The 18,252-nt window shown below is 30.2% G+C and overlaps 2 protein-coding genes across 2 annotated transcripts in view; both read left to right on the plus strand.

Annotated features, from left to right (window-relative positions):
• LOC141530710 (glutamate receptor ionotropic, kainate 2-like) overlaps window positions 1-18,252 on the plus strand; it is a 243,848-nt gene that overhangs the window by 91,761 nt on the left and 133,835 nt on the right. The window lies entirely within an intron of this gene.
• On the plus strand, window positions 7,209-9,517 carry LOC141531448 (uncharacterized). The gene is made up of 2 exons (XM_074249285.1): window positions 7,209-8,107; window positions 8,525-9,517. Exons 1-2 carry the CDS (start codon window positions 7,931-7,933, stop codon window positions 9,515-9,517), a joined length of 1,170 nt encoding a protein of 389 aa, XP_074105386.1. The 5' UTR covers window positions 7,209-7,930.

The raw sequence follows: 18,252 nt of genomic DNA on the forward strand, positions 1-18,252 counted from the left end.
TTTTTTGTAGAGCGTAAAATTTCCTACTAATATCATTTTTCAGATTGTTGTTACGATGAACCGTTCCAAAGTAATAAAAATTAAAAAATTAAAAAAAATTTTTCCCGTGTTATTTAAATGGAAAATAAAGAAATGGATACAGGCAAATCTTACTATTGATATTAAGAGCTCACATGGGCGCCAAAATTTTTGTTTTTAGGTATACTATCAATTTTTAGACACCAAAAGAAAAAAAAAAAATTCGTCTTTTTTTGAAACACCCTAATATATATATTTAGATGATATTATTTTTCTCTAATACGAATTTTACCTTTTTTTTAATATTTTCTTTTTTTTTTTTTTTTCAGGTCAATAATTTCAAAAAAGCTTTGAAAGTTGATGAAAGTTAAGAATAAAACGTATCCGTTTCAGATATTGACAAAACAGTATAGAGCCAAACAGCTTATGGCGTCTTGTGAGGGTTAAAAATCCGGAAAAAAGTTCTAAAAGTTGAAACTTAAAGATACACCGAGTGTCAAGAGATATATTTTATTCTTTCACTTGCTCATGAAAGCTCTAGTAGCGACTCTACCAAACAAATTCTGGCGATAATCTGTTTGGTGGCACAGTGCCATCAATTCAAGATGTTGAGAAACTGATTCTATGCTGAATCCCTTTAAGCTCGATGGATTTGTGCATTCACCAACTCTTCATCGAGTTTCATTTGTTATCAGTAAAATACTTTCATTCAATTTTTTTCGCTTCTTTGATTTCTTTATCAATTTTATATTATATCAAATTTCATTTCACGCAACTATACCCTCTACTATGGATTTTTAAAGGTATTAAATCGCTGAAAAAAATTAATATATTTTTCGTTACCATGGCGACTCTCAATATATAATCACGGATTTTCATTTATGTGCATAACGGGTGGAAAATAATAATTGTTGAATAATGTATTGTACTTTCACAGATATGACATTTTTAAACACAGTAACAAAAAGCTCGAGAGCTTATGAAAATAATAAGCTTATACTCATACTTTATTTCATGTAGTATGTAAATAATGACCGAAAATAATATGTATTTTATTGTCATATCTCAATACTGTTGTATGTAGTAATGTAAATAAAGCATATTTTTTTCAATAAATAAAACTGTCGATAAATAATAACTAACTTCAATAAATAGTACGCCGATGTTATAATGCTACATAAACTTGGAGAAGATTTTCAGCATGCTTAGTTTTTATTTTTTTTTTTTTTTATTGGGCCGGATATTTCGGTAAACTTCCATTATCTGTTGATATTTAAAAATTTTTTTACACAGTAGCTGATTATACACTCTCCAAACTGTTGGGTAATTTATAATTTTCTTTTATTTTTCATGAAACTTCAACTAACAAAACATGAATTTACATTGCATTTTTCGATGTAAAGTTCATCATCTATGAAATTATCTATATATTTACAAGGGGTATTTTAGAGAGTTTGGCGTGAATTCTTAGACTGACAAGGGTCCTTGCACTCTCTTGTGGCGGGAGACATAAAGTAATAGAGTACAATTGCTAGCATTTGAATAGATCTTTTGAAAGCTCGAATAGATCTTTACAAGTTAGGAATAATAATGAGATTTAGCAGTTCAAATTTATTCAATCTATTTTGTTTTCCTCGACTTTATTGGTACAAGAAAACTGTCTTGTTTTACTTGTCAAATTACTTTTTGAACATCGTTGGTGTCAATACGCTTCAGATTTACTTTATTTATAAAAAAAAAAATTAACTTGATTCAAGAGAAAAATTTTTGAATGAAGTAAAATTTACTAAAATCAAGAACAATTTCTCAGATTAGAATTTTTATTACTTGCACTAAGTTAATTTGTTTTTTTTTTTTTTTTTTTTTTTTTGTGTAACAGCGTATCAAAACTTCTGAATGATTGTCTCCCGAGACAATAGAAATTTTGAATTTGCATATCTTTTGAAAAAAATTTTTTAATTTTTTTTCCTTTGGCAGAACTTCGTTGTATGACAAAAAAAAACTTCTTACTAAAATTTGTCCAAGTCGAAAGTATAATATGCGAAAATATGCAGTGTCATTTTGTTGTTTCCGTGTACAGAGACATAAAAAAATCATTTATTGTAATTTAAAATTTTTTTCTAAAAACTTGTGCATTAATTTGATAAATTTCTAAGGACAAATAAAAATGATTTTTATTATAAAAATAAAACCTCGAATTTGACTCGTTTAAAGAGATTTAGAGATTTTCAATACTAGCTTTGGTTAAAAAATTATATACAGACCTATACGATCATAGCTGGTTTCATATGGGCATGTCAAGTCATTTCGCGACATATCGAGCCAAATATGTAATGGTCATAATATGGATATATAAAAATTGTATGAACATATCAAGCCATATCAGAAATTTTTATTTACCAACAATTTTAATTTAATCTTAATAAAAAATAGAAATTGTTTGTTTCAATTTAATAGAAGAAATTTAAATCTTGTAAATTATAAAAAAAAAATTACTCATATTCTGACCTTTAATACAAGTGAGTAATGAAATAAGAAAGTATGATCATTTATTTTTCACAGACTTTTTTTATGCAGATATTTAATTTTTCAGCTTTTATAATTTTAACCTATTGCTTTTTTATTATCTTTAGTAATACTCTTATACGTTTTGAAAAATATTTATTTTTAATTATTTTCCTACCAAAATGAGACCTCAAAAAATTTTTTCAATTACCTATGTAACAAAATTATAAGCCAAATAGAAGCATAAAATTGAACTGATGGATGATCCGATAATAAGATCAAGTGATAGATGAAAAAAGATTAAAATCGGAGTTAATAAGAGTAATCATCGCAAATACGGATCTAGTGAATTACTTAATAGCAAGCATTTCTTAATAGCAAGCTGATAAACTTATGGATTTGTTCCATAATGAGGATACTTCAATTTCAAACTAATGAATTGACTTTTTTCAATTCTTACACCAAATTAATTGTTAACAAATTTTAATTGAATAAACCAACTTATGTAATACATTATTAAACGTTAATTGACGTTTCGGTTGTCATGTTTTGCTAGCCATGAATGTTAACTCAGCTTTACAGATAATATTTATATAAAATATATTGTATTTAATATTTTATAAACGTTGTGGATACGTCAATATTTGAATATGAAATGTCACAGAAAAATAGTTCGATAGTCTTTGAGAATTTAGATTTATAATTATGACATATCAAATTTCCTGATATGGCCATAAATTATCGTTCAGGTCATATCAAAAAATTTTCTTTAAAATAAGTATACCTAACAATATTTAAGGTTGTAAAGAAAAAATTAATGAAATATTAAATTACAATTATTTATAATATGATTTTTGTCTAAAAAGGTTTAAGTTTAGCCCGAGTAATGGAAAAATATAGTAATCTATATTGTAAGGATGTCACTAAAGAGAGTAAAAGAATCATGGGGAAATCGACGACAAAAGGGTGGTCCGGTTTCGGGTGAAAAGCAGAATGGATGACCGGATTCTTTCCTGTCGTTTCGAAGATGCATCACCTCATTTTCTCGATATCTTACGGCAAATAACTTTCGTGCTAATAACTCTATTGATGGTCATATACGAGCCAGCTGACGAAGTAGGAGACAGAAGAATAGTAAAAGAGAGTTTCTCCGAGATTACATTAGATAGATGGTAGCTTTTAACGGAATTATTTACTAGTTTGTTGTCCTGTACAGATGGGATTATTGTATAGATGTCTCAGCAGTATACAGTATCAAATTGCACTTAATGTTTATTTTGTTTAATCATATTAGATAAAAATATCTGATGAACATCGAGCATCCTCTTAATTACACAACCATTATTAATTTGGCAACACGGCAAAATAATCTATGAGACAAGAAATTAAATGAAAATTAGATAACATCGAGACAATTATCCTGAATTAGCTTTGAATGAAAAAGGGTATGAAATAGTGAGCCATAAGTGAGAGAGGAAAAATAACGAGTAAAAGCAGTCACCCAAACTATACAAAGGGCAACAACAGCCTTTGAACTATGTTTAAGTTTAGTTTTGTTACGAGTTTTTTTTTTCACCCAAAGTTTGGTAGAGTTTAATCAATAGAAAAAAAGTTATGAATTGATTAACCTCTAAGCCATTGAAATTTTAGCTATTGCTGGGGACGTAAATACAATAACTTAAAAAAAAAAAAAAAAAAAAAAAAGATAGAAAATCTAAACTAGCTCATCACCAGCATTCATTTAATTATAAAAAATATTTATGGTTTTGAACAAGAAACGAATGACCGGAACTTATTTATGAATACGAGTGTATTGAGCATTATCATAATATTTGTCTTAATTGATTTACAATAAAGGCAAATAATATAATCCATTGGCCGTCAACAATTGGCTTGTTTATACGACGGGTTTGTAGTACATAATGTTACCGTATAACTTATTGTTTGTTACACAGAGTTCATTAGTACCCCTATGGGAGTGTTGTTGTTCCATGTGGTCGAGGCACGGGCTTGTATTGACCGTTAAAGCACCTCGAGAGAACATGCATCACGTGTTTAATGATCGTACTCAATGTAATGTTGAACTATCGCTATCATTAGGTTTAAACCAATATAGAATTTCATGACTGGTTTATGTCTAAGTAAACTATTATGCCGGTAATCTGATAAGAACGTATCAAGTTTAAAGTAAAAAAATATTTTTATACACTATAAAAAAAAAAAAAAAAATGAAACCAGTTGATTTAAAAAAAGTATTTTTAACCTTAGAAAATTACTTCGAAGAGAATCTTTTTCGTCTCGATTCAAGAATTTCTTTTCTTAAAACTCGATTTCTTAGCTCAAGAAATTCTACAATTTTGATCAAAAGTCAGAAAATTTGATGTGTCAAGATGTAACTTGATATGCCTATATAAGGTCTAAGAAGGTTCTACATACCGATGTATAATTTGTCAACGAAAGGTAGTAATGAAAATCTCTGATGGAGGACGCATGATGACTGAACTGTCTCTAACTGTCTCCTCACGATAGAATTAATTTGAGTTTCTAAGTTATAAAATAAAGATTATTTTTCTGACTCTCCCAAGGAGCTCATCTGAAATTGATTTTTAGTTTCATCAACTACCAAATCAACTGTTTTTTAATAAAACATGTTAATTGACACACACATTTCTAGAATAAATGAATAATTATGTCAAATTATTATTTTACTCTCATACATTGACCGATTTAGCGACATATGGCATTTTTTTTACGGATTATCTTGTTTGAAAACAATAGTGCTTCGTTTATCTCTTCATCCAAGAATTTTAGGTTCTTGACTCAAGAGTAAGTTTCTTAAATTAAAAAAACTGAATATTTTGAAATAAACCTGAAATTTTGTATCGAATACTTTGCGAGAATCAAGTAGTTTTTTTTTTCAGTGTATACAATGTTGTGAACCACAAAAGCCGCGGGCTGGTAAATATTATCAATATTAAATATACGTTCGGAAGCATTGTGGACCAAACAAAGCTTACAATCGAGCCTGTTTTTATGAATGCTTGGTAAATCCCGATATGTTTTATTAAACGACGGAGAATTACAGAAAATAGTAGAAAAAATGCTGACTCTGATTTTCCCTGCGGGCGCCTTTAAGTTTTATCGTTAAAAGATTTGGAAATATGATCAAAATATTATTTTTCAATCCCTTTAATCTTTAAATATTTTTAATGCAATAGATTTAAAAGATTGATAGGGATAGATATTACCATGAAGAAAGCATCTTGAAATAAAGCTCATGAATATATGTCTATCTTTGAAATCATTTTATATCTAATTATTATAAATAAATTCTTAAAGTGTACGAAACTGAATGATACAATTTCATAAGTCTAAAATGAGATCAAACAATTTAAAATTTATTTAAACTATTTTTCAAGCAGAGTTAAAAAACATAAGTATAACTAAGTTTGTTTCAGTTTCTATTCACTCACAACTTTTTTATTCACATCACAGAAAATTGCTGTGGAATACTTACAGTTAGAGAAGAAATGTATGCACTTCAGTCAATGTATTGCTTTTTAAGCGACGATTTTATTCAAGTAATACATTTTTAAATTAACTGTCTGAATATATAAAACGTCGTTAAATCATAAACCATCAAAGAAAATATCAAAGTGAATTTAACTTAAATTTTAAGAGAACCGTTTTAGTGGCTATAATTTAATACATTTTTTTTGTAATATTTTTTTATACGTGAGTGTGGAATTTTCTAAACTATTCATGATAAGTAGATTAATATAATTTTTTAATATGTTAATTAAGCTCTACAAACGAATAATGAAATATGAAATTTTCTTTGATGTACAGCTTTTTCAATGTAACTTTGTAATGTACATATCAGTGAGTCTGTATAACCCAGAAGTTAAAACTAGAAAAAATAAACCATGAAGATAAAATCTTTGGTTTCTCTAAATCTGCAGTCACTCACAGTTCACTTCAACATGGAAGCTCTTACGTTCCATTAACCTAAAGCTGCTCTCTATAACATTAGTGCTTGAAAGCATGACCAGTTCATGCAAATCGCCGCAGACGAATCGAAAAGACCAGTCTACCAAATAGTTTATACTCTATTCTCGGTATCTTTTGGCTACCTGTTCCGAAAATGAACACCTGTTTTAATCTATATATTCTCGTTTATACTATCAAACCTTGATGAAAATAATTGAGTTTTCGGATAAGTTAATAGATTTAGTGAATTGACAATAAATGATAGTTGTTAGAGAAAGTTGCGAGACTAAATTCGAAAGCTACACAATGCTGGGTGGATCTCGGCCAATAATATTTATTGTTAAAAATCAATCAATTAAATTGGTTGTTACAGTCTCGGGAGTTAGTTGTATATTGATTTGATTTCGTATGGGCTATAACTTTGTCAATACTAAATCTTACGTAGAATTTACGAATCGGATTATTCAGGTGCTGCCAATTATTGCAGTATTGTTATTTATGGAAGGGGGATTTCCACGAAAATTCAGCATGAGAATAAATGTAAATTTATTTCAACAATATTGTGTTATCATATAGATGTGTAATGTTTATTAGGGTGTTTCATTTTGAGGCGATTTTTTTTTTCAACGAAAAAATAGACTGAAAACTTGCAGACAGGTGAGAAAAAAAGCCTGTTCAAAGCGGCGCTCTTAATATTAATATTTAGAGGTCCCTGTTTCTAATTTTCCATTTTCCATTTAAATAACATGGGAAAAAGAATTGTTTTTTTCTCCTGCCTAAGCCGAAAATTCAAATTCCTTCCGCTTGCAGCCGGAATAAAGCAGCAGTTTCTATCCTCGGAATAAATGAACGCGCACGCGCAATAGTGCCTACATCGGCTCTCACGCATTGTACGTTCTCTCTCTAACACATAATTTCTCCGTCAGCACTTGATGTTGCGTCATTAGTGCAATATATTAGTGCATTATAATTATAATAAAAATAATGTAATTTAGTGATTTGATTTTAAATAAAAAAAATTCGTCGTAAAACATGAGTTCTACAGATAGTCCCTACTCAAGTGACACTAACGACGAGGCTGGTAGAGATATCGAGGAAGAAGCCCAAAACATAACCAATAATTTGGTAGCATCGAAATCCAGTGACGGCTATCATCGTTGTTACAATAAATTTTTTTGCCCTTCGGAAGTAAAAAAGAAAACCTCAGATCACATGTTTGTTGACCTCGGCTTCGCCTCGGCCAACAATTACATGTGATCTGAGGCTTCTCTTATTTTCCTTCCCAAGGGGTGTAATATACTATATTGAGTGGACAGTGAATAATAAAATTAAAGAAATCACTGAAAATGCGTTGCTGGTATATATTGATGAACTATCAAAAAATCTTGCGCCATCAACGCTTTGGAGTAAATATTCTATGATAAAGTCACTGTTGAATCTTAAGCAAGGAATCGATATCGGAAAGTTTAATAAGTTAAAAACATTTCTGAAAAATCAATCAAAAGGTTTTCGAGCTAAAAAATCAGTCTTAACATGGAATGAAATTAACAAATTCCTTGAGACAGCAACGGATGAAATTTATCTGGCTGAAAAGGTAAGTTTAAAAAAAAAACATTTACATAAAATAAAATACCAAAATATTTGCACAATTATTTATAACAATTATTGAGATAACTATTTATAACAATTATTTACATAAGTATTTACAATTTATTCAATGATACTAAAATTAGCTAACATCGGTCAATTTTTTTAATTTTTATGACAATTGTCATGACTTCTCAATTAGGTACAATAAAAAAAAATGCTTCTAAAAAATTTCAATAATTTTTTTTATTTTTCACGTGAAATTTATTTACTAAATTTTTTTCATAATTTAATTACTAAAAAAATTTATATTGTCTGTTAACTTCAGTGTCAATTTATTAATAATATTTATAATTTATTAACAATATTTTTAATATTTACAAATAAATATTCACATCAATTTATATTTTAAACTCTGTTTCAGGTTATTCTCATTTTCGGATTCTCATTAAATTTTAACGACGTAGAAGATACTGGGTCTCATTTTATAGTGTCTGTTCGAGATACCAAGAACTACTATCCTCGAAGCTTCGTGATAAAAGATAATTTTTACCCCGCAGTTAAGAAATATATCGACTTAAGACCGAAAAACTGTACGATTGAGAGCTTTTTTCTGCGCTATGAAAAAGGGCGATGCATGCGTCAAGTAATTGGCAAAAATAAAATTTGTACAATTTCTAACAGCATTGCAACTTTTTTGAATTTGTCAAATCCTTCATCCTATACGGGACATTGCTTCCGGCGTACTTCTACAACACTGCTGGCGAATTCTGGAGCTGGTATTACAACTATAAAACAACATGGAGGATGGCGATCAAGCAGTGTTGCCGAAGGATACATTGCGGAATCACTTTTTAACAAAAAGAGGATCTTTGACAAAATCGTAAATGCAGAAGCTATAAAACCAAATGATAATAATCAGTCTGTGACAAATACAACTCAGCATAATTCAAAGGAATCTATTCCTGCTAAAGTTCCACGTAAGATATTATTCGCGAAGACTAATAATAAATCTCCAAAAACTTTACCCTCGATTGAAAAAGACCGGTTCACAGACAATTCAAGAAACGTGAATTCACAAAACATACTACCATCGACTTCAAAATCTTCAAGTGAAGTACTGTGTCACCAAGAAAGCTTGCCTTTAACACATGATGACATCGAAAATATCGAGAATTGGGATTTTGACAGTTCATTTGACTCACTTCCAAGCTTGAATTCTAACTGTAAAATGACATCATGTCCTAAAAAAGTAATATTTGAAGGCATAGTACGCAATAACAAAAGTACAAAATCTAAAACGGGTATTGAGACTGAAACAAATAGTGAAGAGTTGGATGCGTTGAATTTAATATCTCCTGTCGTCAAAATCGAAAAGTGTACTATTAATCATCTTACTATAAATTACACTAAATAATATTAGAGTGATATGTTATAAGAGTAATATAATGCTATAATTGTGATATGATAATGTTATAGTTTGAAAATTTCAAAAATTATCATATTGTACCAAAAAAAGGTTGATTTACATAAAATATGTTAAATCACCAAGTCACTAGAATTATTCTTATATTAAAATTATCATCTAATATTATCATTAAGATTATCCATAATTATTATTAAATGAATGCTTATAATTACTATTAATATTTATCAATATGATTATTTAAAGTTATAATAAACATTATTCTGTTATTTTCATAACACTAATTTTTTTTTAATATCTTTACTTAAATAATAATTTTAAATTGTATTTTTTCTTGACTGGGGGGCCCCCCCAACCCCCCACCAGGGGCTTCGCCCCTGGACCCCTTCCATGATTACCTACGATGCTATTGCATTAAAAGATTCGCGAATTTTCGGCTTGGCAGGAGAAAAAATAGTATGTGTGACACGGGACGAAAGTACTACATCCTCACCCGCGTGTTTGCCACCCTCGCCTTCGGCTCGGGTGGCAATCACGCACGCGGGACAGAATGTAGTACTTTCGTCCCTTGTGGCACAATATACTATTTTTTTATTTTTTATTTTTATAGCTCGGCCTATATAAATAAGTCATTCACACCTTATATAAATAAGTCCATCGCATATTTTTGTAAAGAATTTAAAAGCTGATTAGTTTTGGGAATCGATCGGTCAAGCCGTTTATAAATTATTCCAAAAAAACCAAATTTGAAAAAATTTTTTTTATGGTTTTTTTTTAGATTTCTTAAAATATACCGGTCCGAATTGGTTCCGACTTATAAGAAATCTAAGTTTGGCGAAGCCATTTCGAATGACACCAACTGTCGAGCTGCACTGTAAAAAAGTGGCCAATGTAGTGTGCCGCCCGGTCAGTTATCGACTTGTGAACTAAGGTTCAGCCTCTTGGAGTGAGGTAGTTACTGCGGAGGAATGACTAAAATATCGTCGCCCCAAAATTCGGGAGCTTGGGCCAGGCTCATGCGGTGGCTTGCGAATGATAGGCCCAATTACTGTAAGCTCCGGGGTAGTAGTGGGTGCTGAGTCGGAACTCCCAGGGAAGCAGAATTGCTGGTAGGTCTGGGGCATTAGCTATGTGTGTAGAAGAACGAATGTGGGAGTAAGCGTAGCTGAGAGTAGAGTGAATGTGAGTCGTGCGTACGTGGCATGAATATAGAGGGGGTGCCGTGAGAGGCAGTCTGGCTAGAGTAGCGGAAAAGTAAGGTGCGTTTGGGTGTGGAAATTCGGCTTTGCGACCAGATAATTGGAAAGTTGCGTTGAGATCCTCGTAGAGGATAAATGTACCATGGCTGCTAGACAGCGAGGAGTGTTTACCGTAGAGTATCGAGCAGTTAGGTGCGATCTCCCGTTGAGTAAGCCTCGTACTTGCAAATTAAGAGTAAGCTTTCGTACTGAAGCTGGCGTGCCTCACGTTATCGATTTATTTTATTTCAACTGAGACTTTAGAGTTTAGTGTTTTGGGGCACCGATTTGTGCGTCAGGTATTGTTGAGTCCCGTTTTGCAAATAATTTCTTTGACTAGCCAAATTACGACTCTCTCTTCATAACCAGCATAATTGAGCGCACTGAGGTATTCCGTTATCGTCGAGGTCGCTCTTGGTCTTTTAGGGACTTAAAATTTAATTTCTCACTATCCCAGTTACCTATACCGGTGAAATAAAAGTCGGCTGAAAATAAAATGGAGCAGGTAGAGTAGAGAAACTGCGACTAATATAACAAAATTATTTTTATGAAATTAAATAATCGGTTATCCTACGATAAAGTCAACTACTCGTCAGGTGCAGCTTCTCACACATTTTATGCGCCAAGCTCAAGAAAATCTTGGTTGAAAGGAGGAAAGAAAATCCACCACTCACATACATTATTCAAGAATGGATCATGACTGATACCCAAGACGTGCGAGTCTTTACATCGTGTCTCTTCATCTAGAACTTGGCCTTCTCTTTTCATCAATGAAGTGCAATACTCTATCGTTCTTGTTCAGCATTCTCCGATAATAATGCTCAAAAGTCTATGCTTCACGAATCCCAGTGTTCGTAAGCAGGTTCATAAATTTTTCTTTACATCAAAGACGGCGAGCATTATTTGCCTACGTCAGTAAAAATCGAGCATAGACATGATGTAAGGGAAATTCTTATATAACCTCAGAAATATGCAAATTTTTAGTATGAATTTCGATTTAGTAACTAAATATTATCTTGAGAATACATTTGCAGTACTGATCTTCATCACAAAGCTTTACATGTCAAGTGTGTAATTGAATCAGGTACTATGGATTCGAAATGTGTTAATATTATATTTTGAATGAGTAATATGATTGAGTTTTATTCATCCTGTTTTTTTGGATTGTTTTGATGATTTTTTTTCATTGCTATTCATTAATTAAGACGATCGTGTACTAACTCAATTGTATAATCAATCATATAAGTCCTCAACTAAAAAACGTGCTTTTGGTTAAAGCTGATAGGTTACATCTATTCTCTAGATTATTAAAATAATTTATGAAATTTGATAATATTTACTGAAAAACTTGTATTAATTTTCAGTACTTAAATGGATATTTTTCTTTCCACAACTAGACGATTATCAAGAATTGAATTATTCCGTCTAAAATAATCCTAACTCTGAAATTTAAAATGGCCAATTTCCCTCAATTTCCAGGATGAAACACTAACAAATTTATGGAAGTGATGCTTTAAATTTAGCAGACATTCATACTCTCAGGAAAACTATTTTCAACTTGAATTTAACACAACATTCCTCTTTACATTACCTACATACATATATTCGCATTCATTCAAAAGTAACTATCTTATACTAGAAAAGTTCAAAGCTAATTATTTAACCACTAGAAATAAACAGAATAGACGTATTCGTAAAGGAATAAAAATAAAATCATAAGATGTTGGTTGTTTTACGTCTAGAAAGCTTCACAAATATGAATATGATCAAAGTGTCTAAAGAAATCATTACAAAAGAGAAGCTCAAAATAAAAAAAAATACGGGTAAAAATGGAGTCATCTCTCTGAACTACTGTATAAAATGAGATGTAATGGTATGACTGTAAAACTAAACCATGTAAAACTAAATCAAGCGGAAAAGGCACTTCATATAAATAAGTTTTCTCTCTACTATTCTTCGTATTCTCTAAAGATCTGGGATCGGAATATTACGAGGAGACGGTTTAGTTGGCAAACGCATCTTCACATTGGCGCAATGGAAATCGTATGAACTCTGAAAGATAAACGTGGCTTACCAAAAAAGATCCTCGGACCATTGAGGTCTTCATTTATACGTGAGGTGCATATTATTCTCTCTTCACTTATTTAACTCTGTGTTTTCTCTGTTTTCACGCACGTTTGTGCAGCTTTTATTGGTTTCTACTACATACATACCTACATCATATAAACCGTTCTGACATACAGTGTGTAGGATGAAAATCTAGCATTTACGTACCAACCTTTTTTTTTATCCAATAAAAATGAGAGACAACGGAGTTCTCGAGTTTAAATTCCATACCACTAAAGTCGGATTCCATGCATGAAATAGCAGGGCCGCTGACCTTAAAATCATTTTACAGTAAAGTTTTTCCATTGTGAGCTTTTAACTTTATTGATTAAACATTTTTGTTATCCAAGAAAATTTTTGACGTCCATTTGCGCGGTCAAAATACTTTTGTAAAGATATTAAAATTGTTATGAAACATTATTAATTATTTTTTAACTTTTTAAAACATTTTTGGGTTTGAAAGTACATTTAAAATAGTTAATAAAGTTTTATGGAGCAAATGTATCTTGTGTGCGCAACAATATAGAGACTGTTCATAAAAATTGTGCTATAACATTTTATGGTAAAAATACGATACGCTATAACGTTTTTCACCACAACAAAATTGTAGTTTATTGCAACCATTGTTTTATTATTCATTTTATTCTTTTTACTTTTTAAAAGAAAAACATCAATCTTTCTGATTTAATGAAATTGTAATTAATTAAATATAAACAAATCTTTCTGTAAGTGCAATGAAGTAATGCGAATCAATTGAACTTTTTTTCTTAGTCCAAATTTTCTAAAAATAGAAAAGATTTTTTAAAAAAGTGTACCTCTGATAAGTGCACTTTTGAATTGTCAAACTATGTTTCTGTTTAATATCTATTTATATAAATATCTACTTAGAATGAAAATTTGCAAATTTGTTCAAGCAGATGAGTCAGAAGTTGTTGTTCAGAAAAGTAATATAAACCATCAAGCAATATCAAGGTGTCATGACGATGCCTTGCGATCGCGTTTCCCGAGAGACACAGTCGTGAGTGAAGCCAAAGAAGCCTTATAGTTATAGCTCGTTATAAGTCGCTGTTCACCTATATAAAATATCATGTACATGCTTTTTAAGTAACCAATCAATAACCACTTTTTAAAAATATTTTTTTGCATAGTTATCACAAGTTTACAATATTGCAGCTTAGCTATATTAGAAGGGGATAGACGACTACTTCAAGAATAATATAAGTCCACTCGCCAGGATCGCCAATAAAGTTTTTTCGAGTATTTGTGGCTTGCGTCGCCATTTCGCCTCAGATTTTTCAATACTTGAAGAGTACTATTCAGCAAAAAAGAACATATTAGATCAGAAACCTGCAGCATTGCTACACTTTATTCCACATCTTCAGGGCCAAAATATATGTGGTGGTCTTTAAGATTTATCCAATGTAATAACAATATATGATAAATTTTAAATATTATTCAGGGTCGATTTTTTCTTCTTTTACAAGTCTCAAGTGACTTTCATAGACTTTTATGGTTAAGGTACAAAAGTTAAGGTTCATCTTTTTTTTTTGCCAGAAACTACTTTCCCATCGTAGTTCTTCTATAAACTTTTTTCTTCTAAATCTTTCAATCGACTCGGCAGATTAGAAAAAAATAAAGAAAGAATTTCTTTTTTCGGTAAGAAAGTGTAACTTGGTGCTTAGTTTCTATAGAAGGATTCTGCAGTTTTTAATGTCCTATAACTTAGAGGATTCAGTCTCGAGTTCTTAGTTGCTCCAAGCAAAGAAAATCGATTTCGATGACACCTAAATGTGATTTTTTTATTACGATAACTTTCAGTACCACATTTCTTCAATATTTTACTTGTCTTCTATATTAAGAAATGGTAATGCACAAATCATATCATAGCTATGTTACAAATGCTATTGTGCATTACGCAATATGAATGAAAAAATGTGTTAACAAAAATTTTCAATGTTTCGTTGGATTATTTTACCTCAAGAATTCTAATAATTTCACATGAAAAAAATTTTCTCATACACGGAAAAAAATTTATTGTTGCTGCAAGAGGAGGCAATCATATTTCAGCAACAGGAAAAAATCTTGTTGCAGCAACAATAAATTTTTTTACGTGTATATGTAAATAAAATTAAAAAAATAATTTATCATAATTTTTCAATTCGAAATTTCTTCTAGTGATTTCTACGTCAACAATCTTCCGAGGTGTGGGGTAGGGGAGGTTAAAAATGATTTTAATTTTATAACCTGCACCGCAAAGTTGACATCGCTTTTTAAGAAAGCGCCCTCAATCGGTTATTTCGAATACTACCTTTAGTCAAATAACTATACGACACGAACAATTTTCATATTAAGTCATATATGGGCATATTAAAAGATATCAAAATTGTATATAGACATATTAAACCATATCAGACCAAATGTGGACATGTCAGGCCACATCAGAAATTTTTTTTCCGTTTTGTTCATTTCAACGCCATTCAAGATTTCATCAAAAATATTTACAAAAAATATTTTAGAAAACAAAAGACAATCTGTCTTTCAACTGACAATAATTTTTTCAGTCAAAAATGTAACTATCATTTTTACGTACACTTTGAATTCAGAAATGGTGACAAGTTATAGAACTAGCTGCCATGTCAACTGTTTCTCTAATTTTTTTTTTTTTGCATCGTAAAAATTTCGATATAAATATTGTCACATTCACTTTATTTAACACATTAAATGTAAAACAAACCGCAGGCACAGTGAGACAGAATAGAACAATTTTTTTTTGAAGTAGTATTGAATCTTGCTACAGACACTGCAGAATCTAAAAGATTTTCATTTTTTATAACACTGCGGAAAAAATATTTTTATATAATTTTTTGTTGATCTAACCTGAGCAGCTAACTCTCTGAGCTCGGAGAGCCCGAAATAACATATAAATTATAGTTTCAAGCTCAAAGAGCTCAAAAACGTCATTTTTGAGTGCAATTTTAAATTAAGCGCTTAGATATGGAAGTTGCAGGGATGGCCTTTAGGGTCAACCGTTTTCCAGATTTTTTTTTCAAGGATTAAACAAAAAAATAAAAAGTTTGATATCGTATATAATCGTACATAATTCAATAGACGTTTTACATTTTAATAGTCATATCAATAACGGGATTATCGAAAATGAGCCAAGAAAAAAAACATTCAATTTTACATAAAGCAGACATTTATTTTTTTGACCTTAAGAATCAGCACCGGACATCTAACACTTTATAAAACGGAAGTCTATGTAGAATAATTCATGAGTTTGTTTAGGCTGGGCAGTAACAACCAAGATTACATTCTGCATCTGAAGTCACGTACGAAATCGGTAGACATATATGTATTTCCATAGTGACCCTCGATTTTAATTTCAGATCAGTCACTATATAAATGAAAACAAAGATTAGTTCCGATCATATATTGCATTGATAACTTTAGTAAAAATTTGGATAAATAAAAATCTCTTGTGCTTATTATGTATTATTTTAAATTGTATTATTTTAAAGAAATATTTCGAAAAAAATAGTTTTTTACATTTTTTGATGGATATCATGAAAATTATTCTACCAAATAATGCAACTGCCTTATAATCATGAATCCTATTTCGATAATAAAAGTATCCATAATTTCAGCAGAGCATATTAGCGTTTATTAAGTTAAGTAATCCATTGAATAATATGTTTAAATTATCTTAAAAGTTGTTATTTACGAGTTAGGAAGATTTTAAAAATTTAAATAATTTAAAAGTTATTCAGAAGCCTTGACACCTCAGAGAAAAAAAATATGTAAAGATATTCAACTCACACCCCATTGGAATTCATAAAATTTGCTTCTGTGTGAAAAGAAAGTTCGCAACGCGCCTGACCCGCTGAGGTAATTTTTTTTTCTTCTTAACTCTCTTCTTGCATGTTTCATATTCTAAGCTTTTATTTCATTCACCCCCACACAGACAAATTTTTATAATGTTTTAAGAAATGTTTTAATTAAAAATGAAATATCAACCTTGCACCTTTGAAAATTTTGTTACATCAAAATGGAAGGGTACATTTAAAAAATTATTTTAAACAGTTAAGAAACAGAGTCCAAATAATTTTGTAAACTTTAGTAACCTAATAATAACAATAGTAATGTAAATAAACATAAGAACAACAAGAGGCTTTTTAAAGACAAAACTAATAAGCTAGATTCTGCCCCCAATTGATTAGACTTTTCAAGTACACAGTAGATGAAATATAACCTAGTGTAAAGGATGATGTTCGCGTTAAGAAACTAAAAAAAAAGTATATACATTCCCGTGAGGCAGAAAAACATTAGACAGAATATATTTAATCGTACCTGGTTATGACAGTTTATTATATAAAAAAATATTATTTACGACAACATTAACAGATTTTTCTTCTTAAGTGGTTTTTTCCTTTAACGTCACGTGAAACTTTATAATATTTTCAGCATAATTTTATATTTGCGTAGTGTGGTTTGATTTTTTTCTGTCTTAAAATATATGACAGGGATGCGTACAAATTTTGTATGAAAACATGAATTCATTTACAATCAAAGTTAAAGAGCAACACAAAAGTGTGAGGTCATAACATGCACTTTAAACAAAAAAGTATTTGCTTTATTTAATTTAAAAGAATCCAATTTTTTATATTAGTATCCTTTAACTCGATAAAAAAGTACTTCAATAGTTTTTGATAGAAAAACATATCATAAAATGTTATCGACTATTTAATAGATGAATATTTTTTCAAATTCCGGAAACTATAAATCTCGATTGAGATGAGAAATTTTTTTATGTATGAATTTGGAATATGAAAAAAACTAAAGTTATCGTTATTATTTTATTTTCATTTATTTATATTATATTATTTATTAAATTGATTTATGAATATTGTATTAGCCGTTTAGTAAAAATATCGTATAAAGACTTTAAGGCACTTGACTAGTTCTGATGATGTTCATCGAGCGTGCTAAGTCAAAACTCTTAAGACTCTCTCTCTATCTCTCTTTCTCTCTATGCGTTACATTATCTCATTATAAAATGACCATTTTATCACGCTGGTAGAAAAAGAAGGAATTTACTTTGATTTTGAAAACTTTTAAACGCCTGCAAAATCTTAAGCATTGATATTCATGTACAAGCAATTATTAACTGATATTAATCTGTTTTTCATTATGAATTCAACGCACAATTGTGTACGCATCGGGTTTCCTATATGCAAGTAAACAAATTAATAATTTTCACATAATTTAGTGAATAATCGTACTTATGCAAATGGAAGCGATTTGAACATGATAATCATCAGTAATAGCTTGAAATCATCTCATCGGTTACATGTTAATTTTTTTAGATAAACTAGGATCAGTTTT

Source organism: Cotesia typhae, unplaced genomic scaffold, assembly GCF_013202065.1.
Source record: "Cotesia typhae breed Kobodo isofemale line unplaced genomic scaffold, CoteBio_Ctyphae contig_5, whole genome shotgun sequence".
NCBI lineage: Eukaryota > Metazoa > Arthropoda > Insecta > Hymenoptera > Braconidae > Cotesia > Cotesia typhae.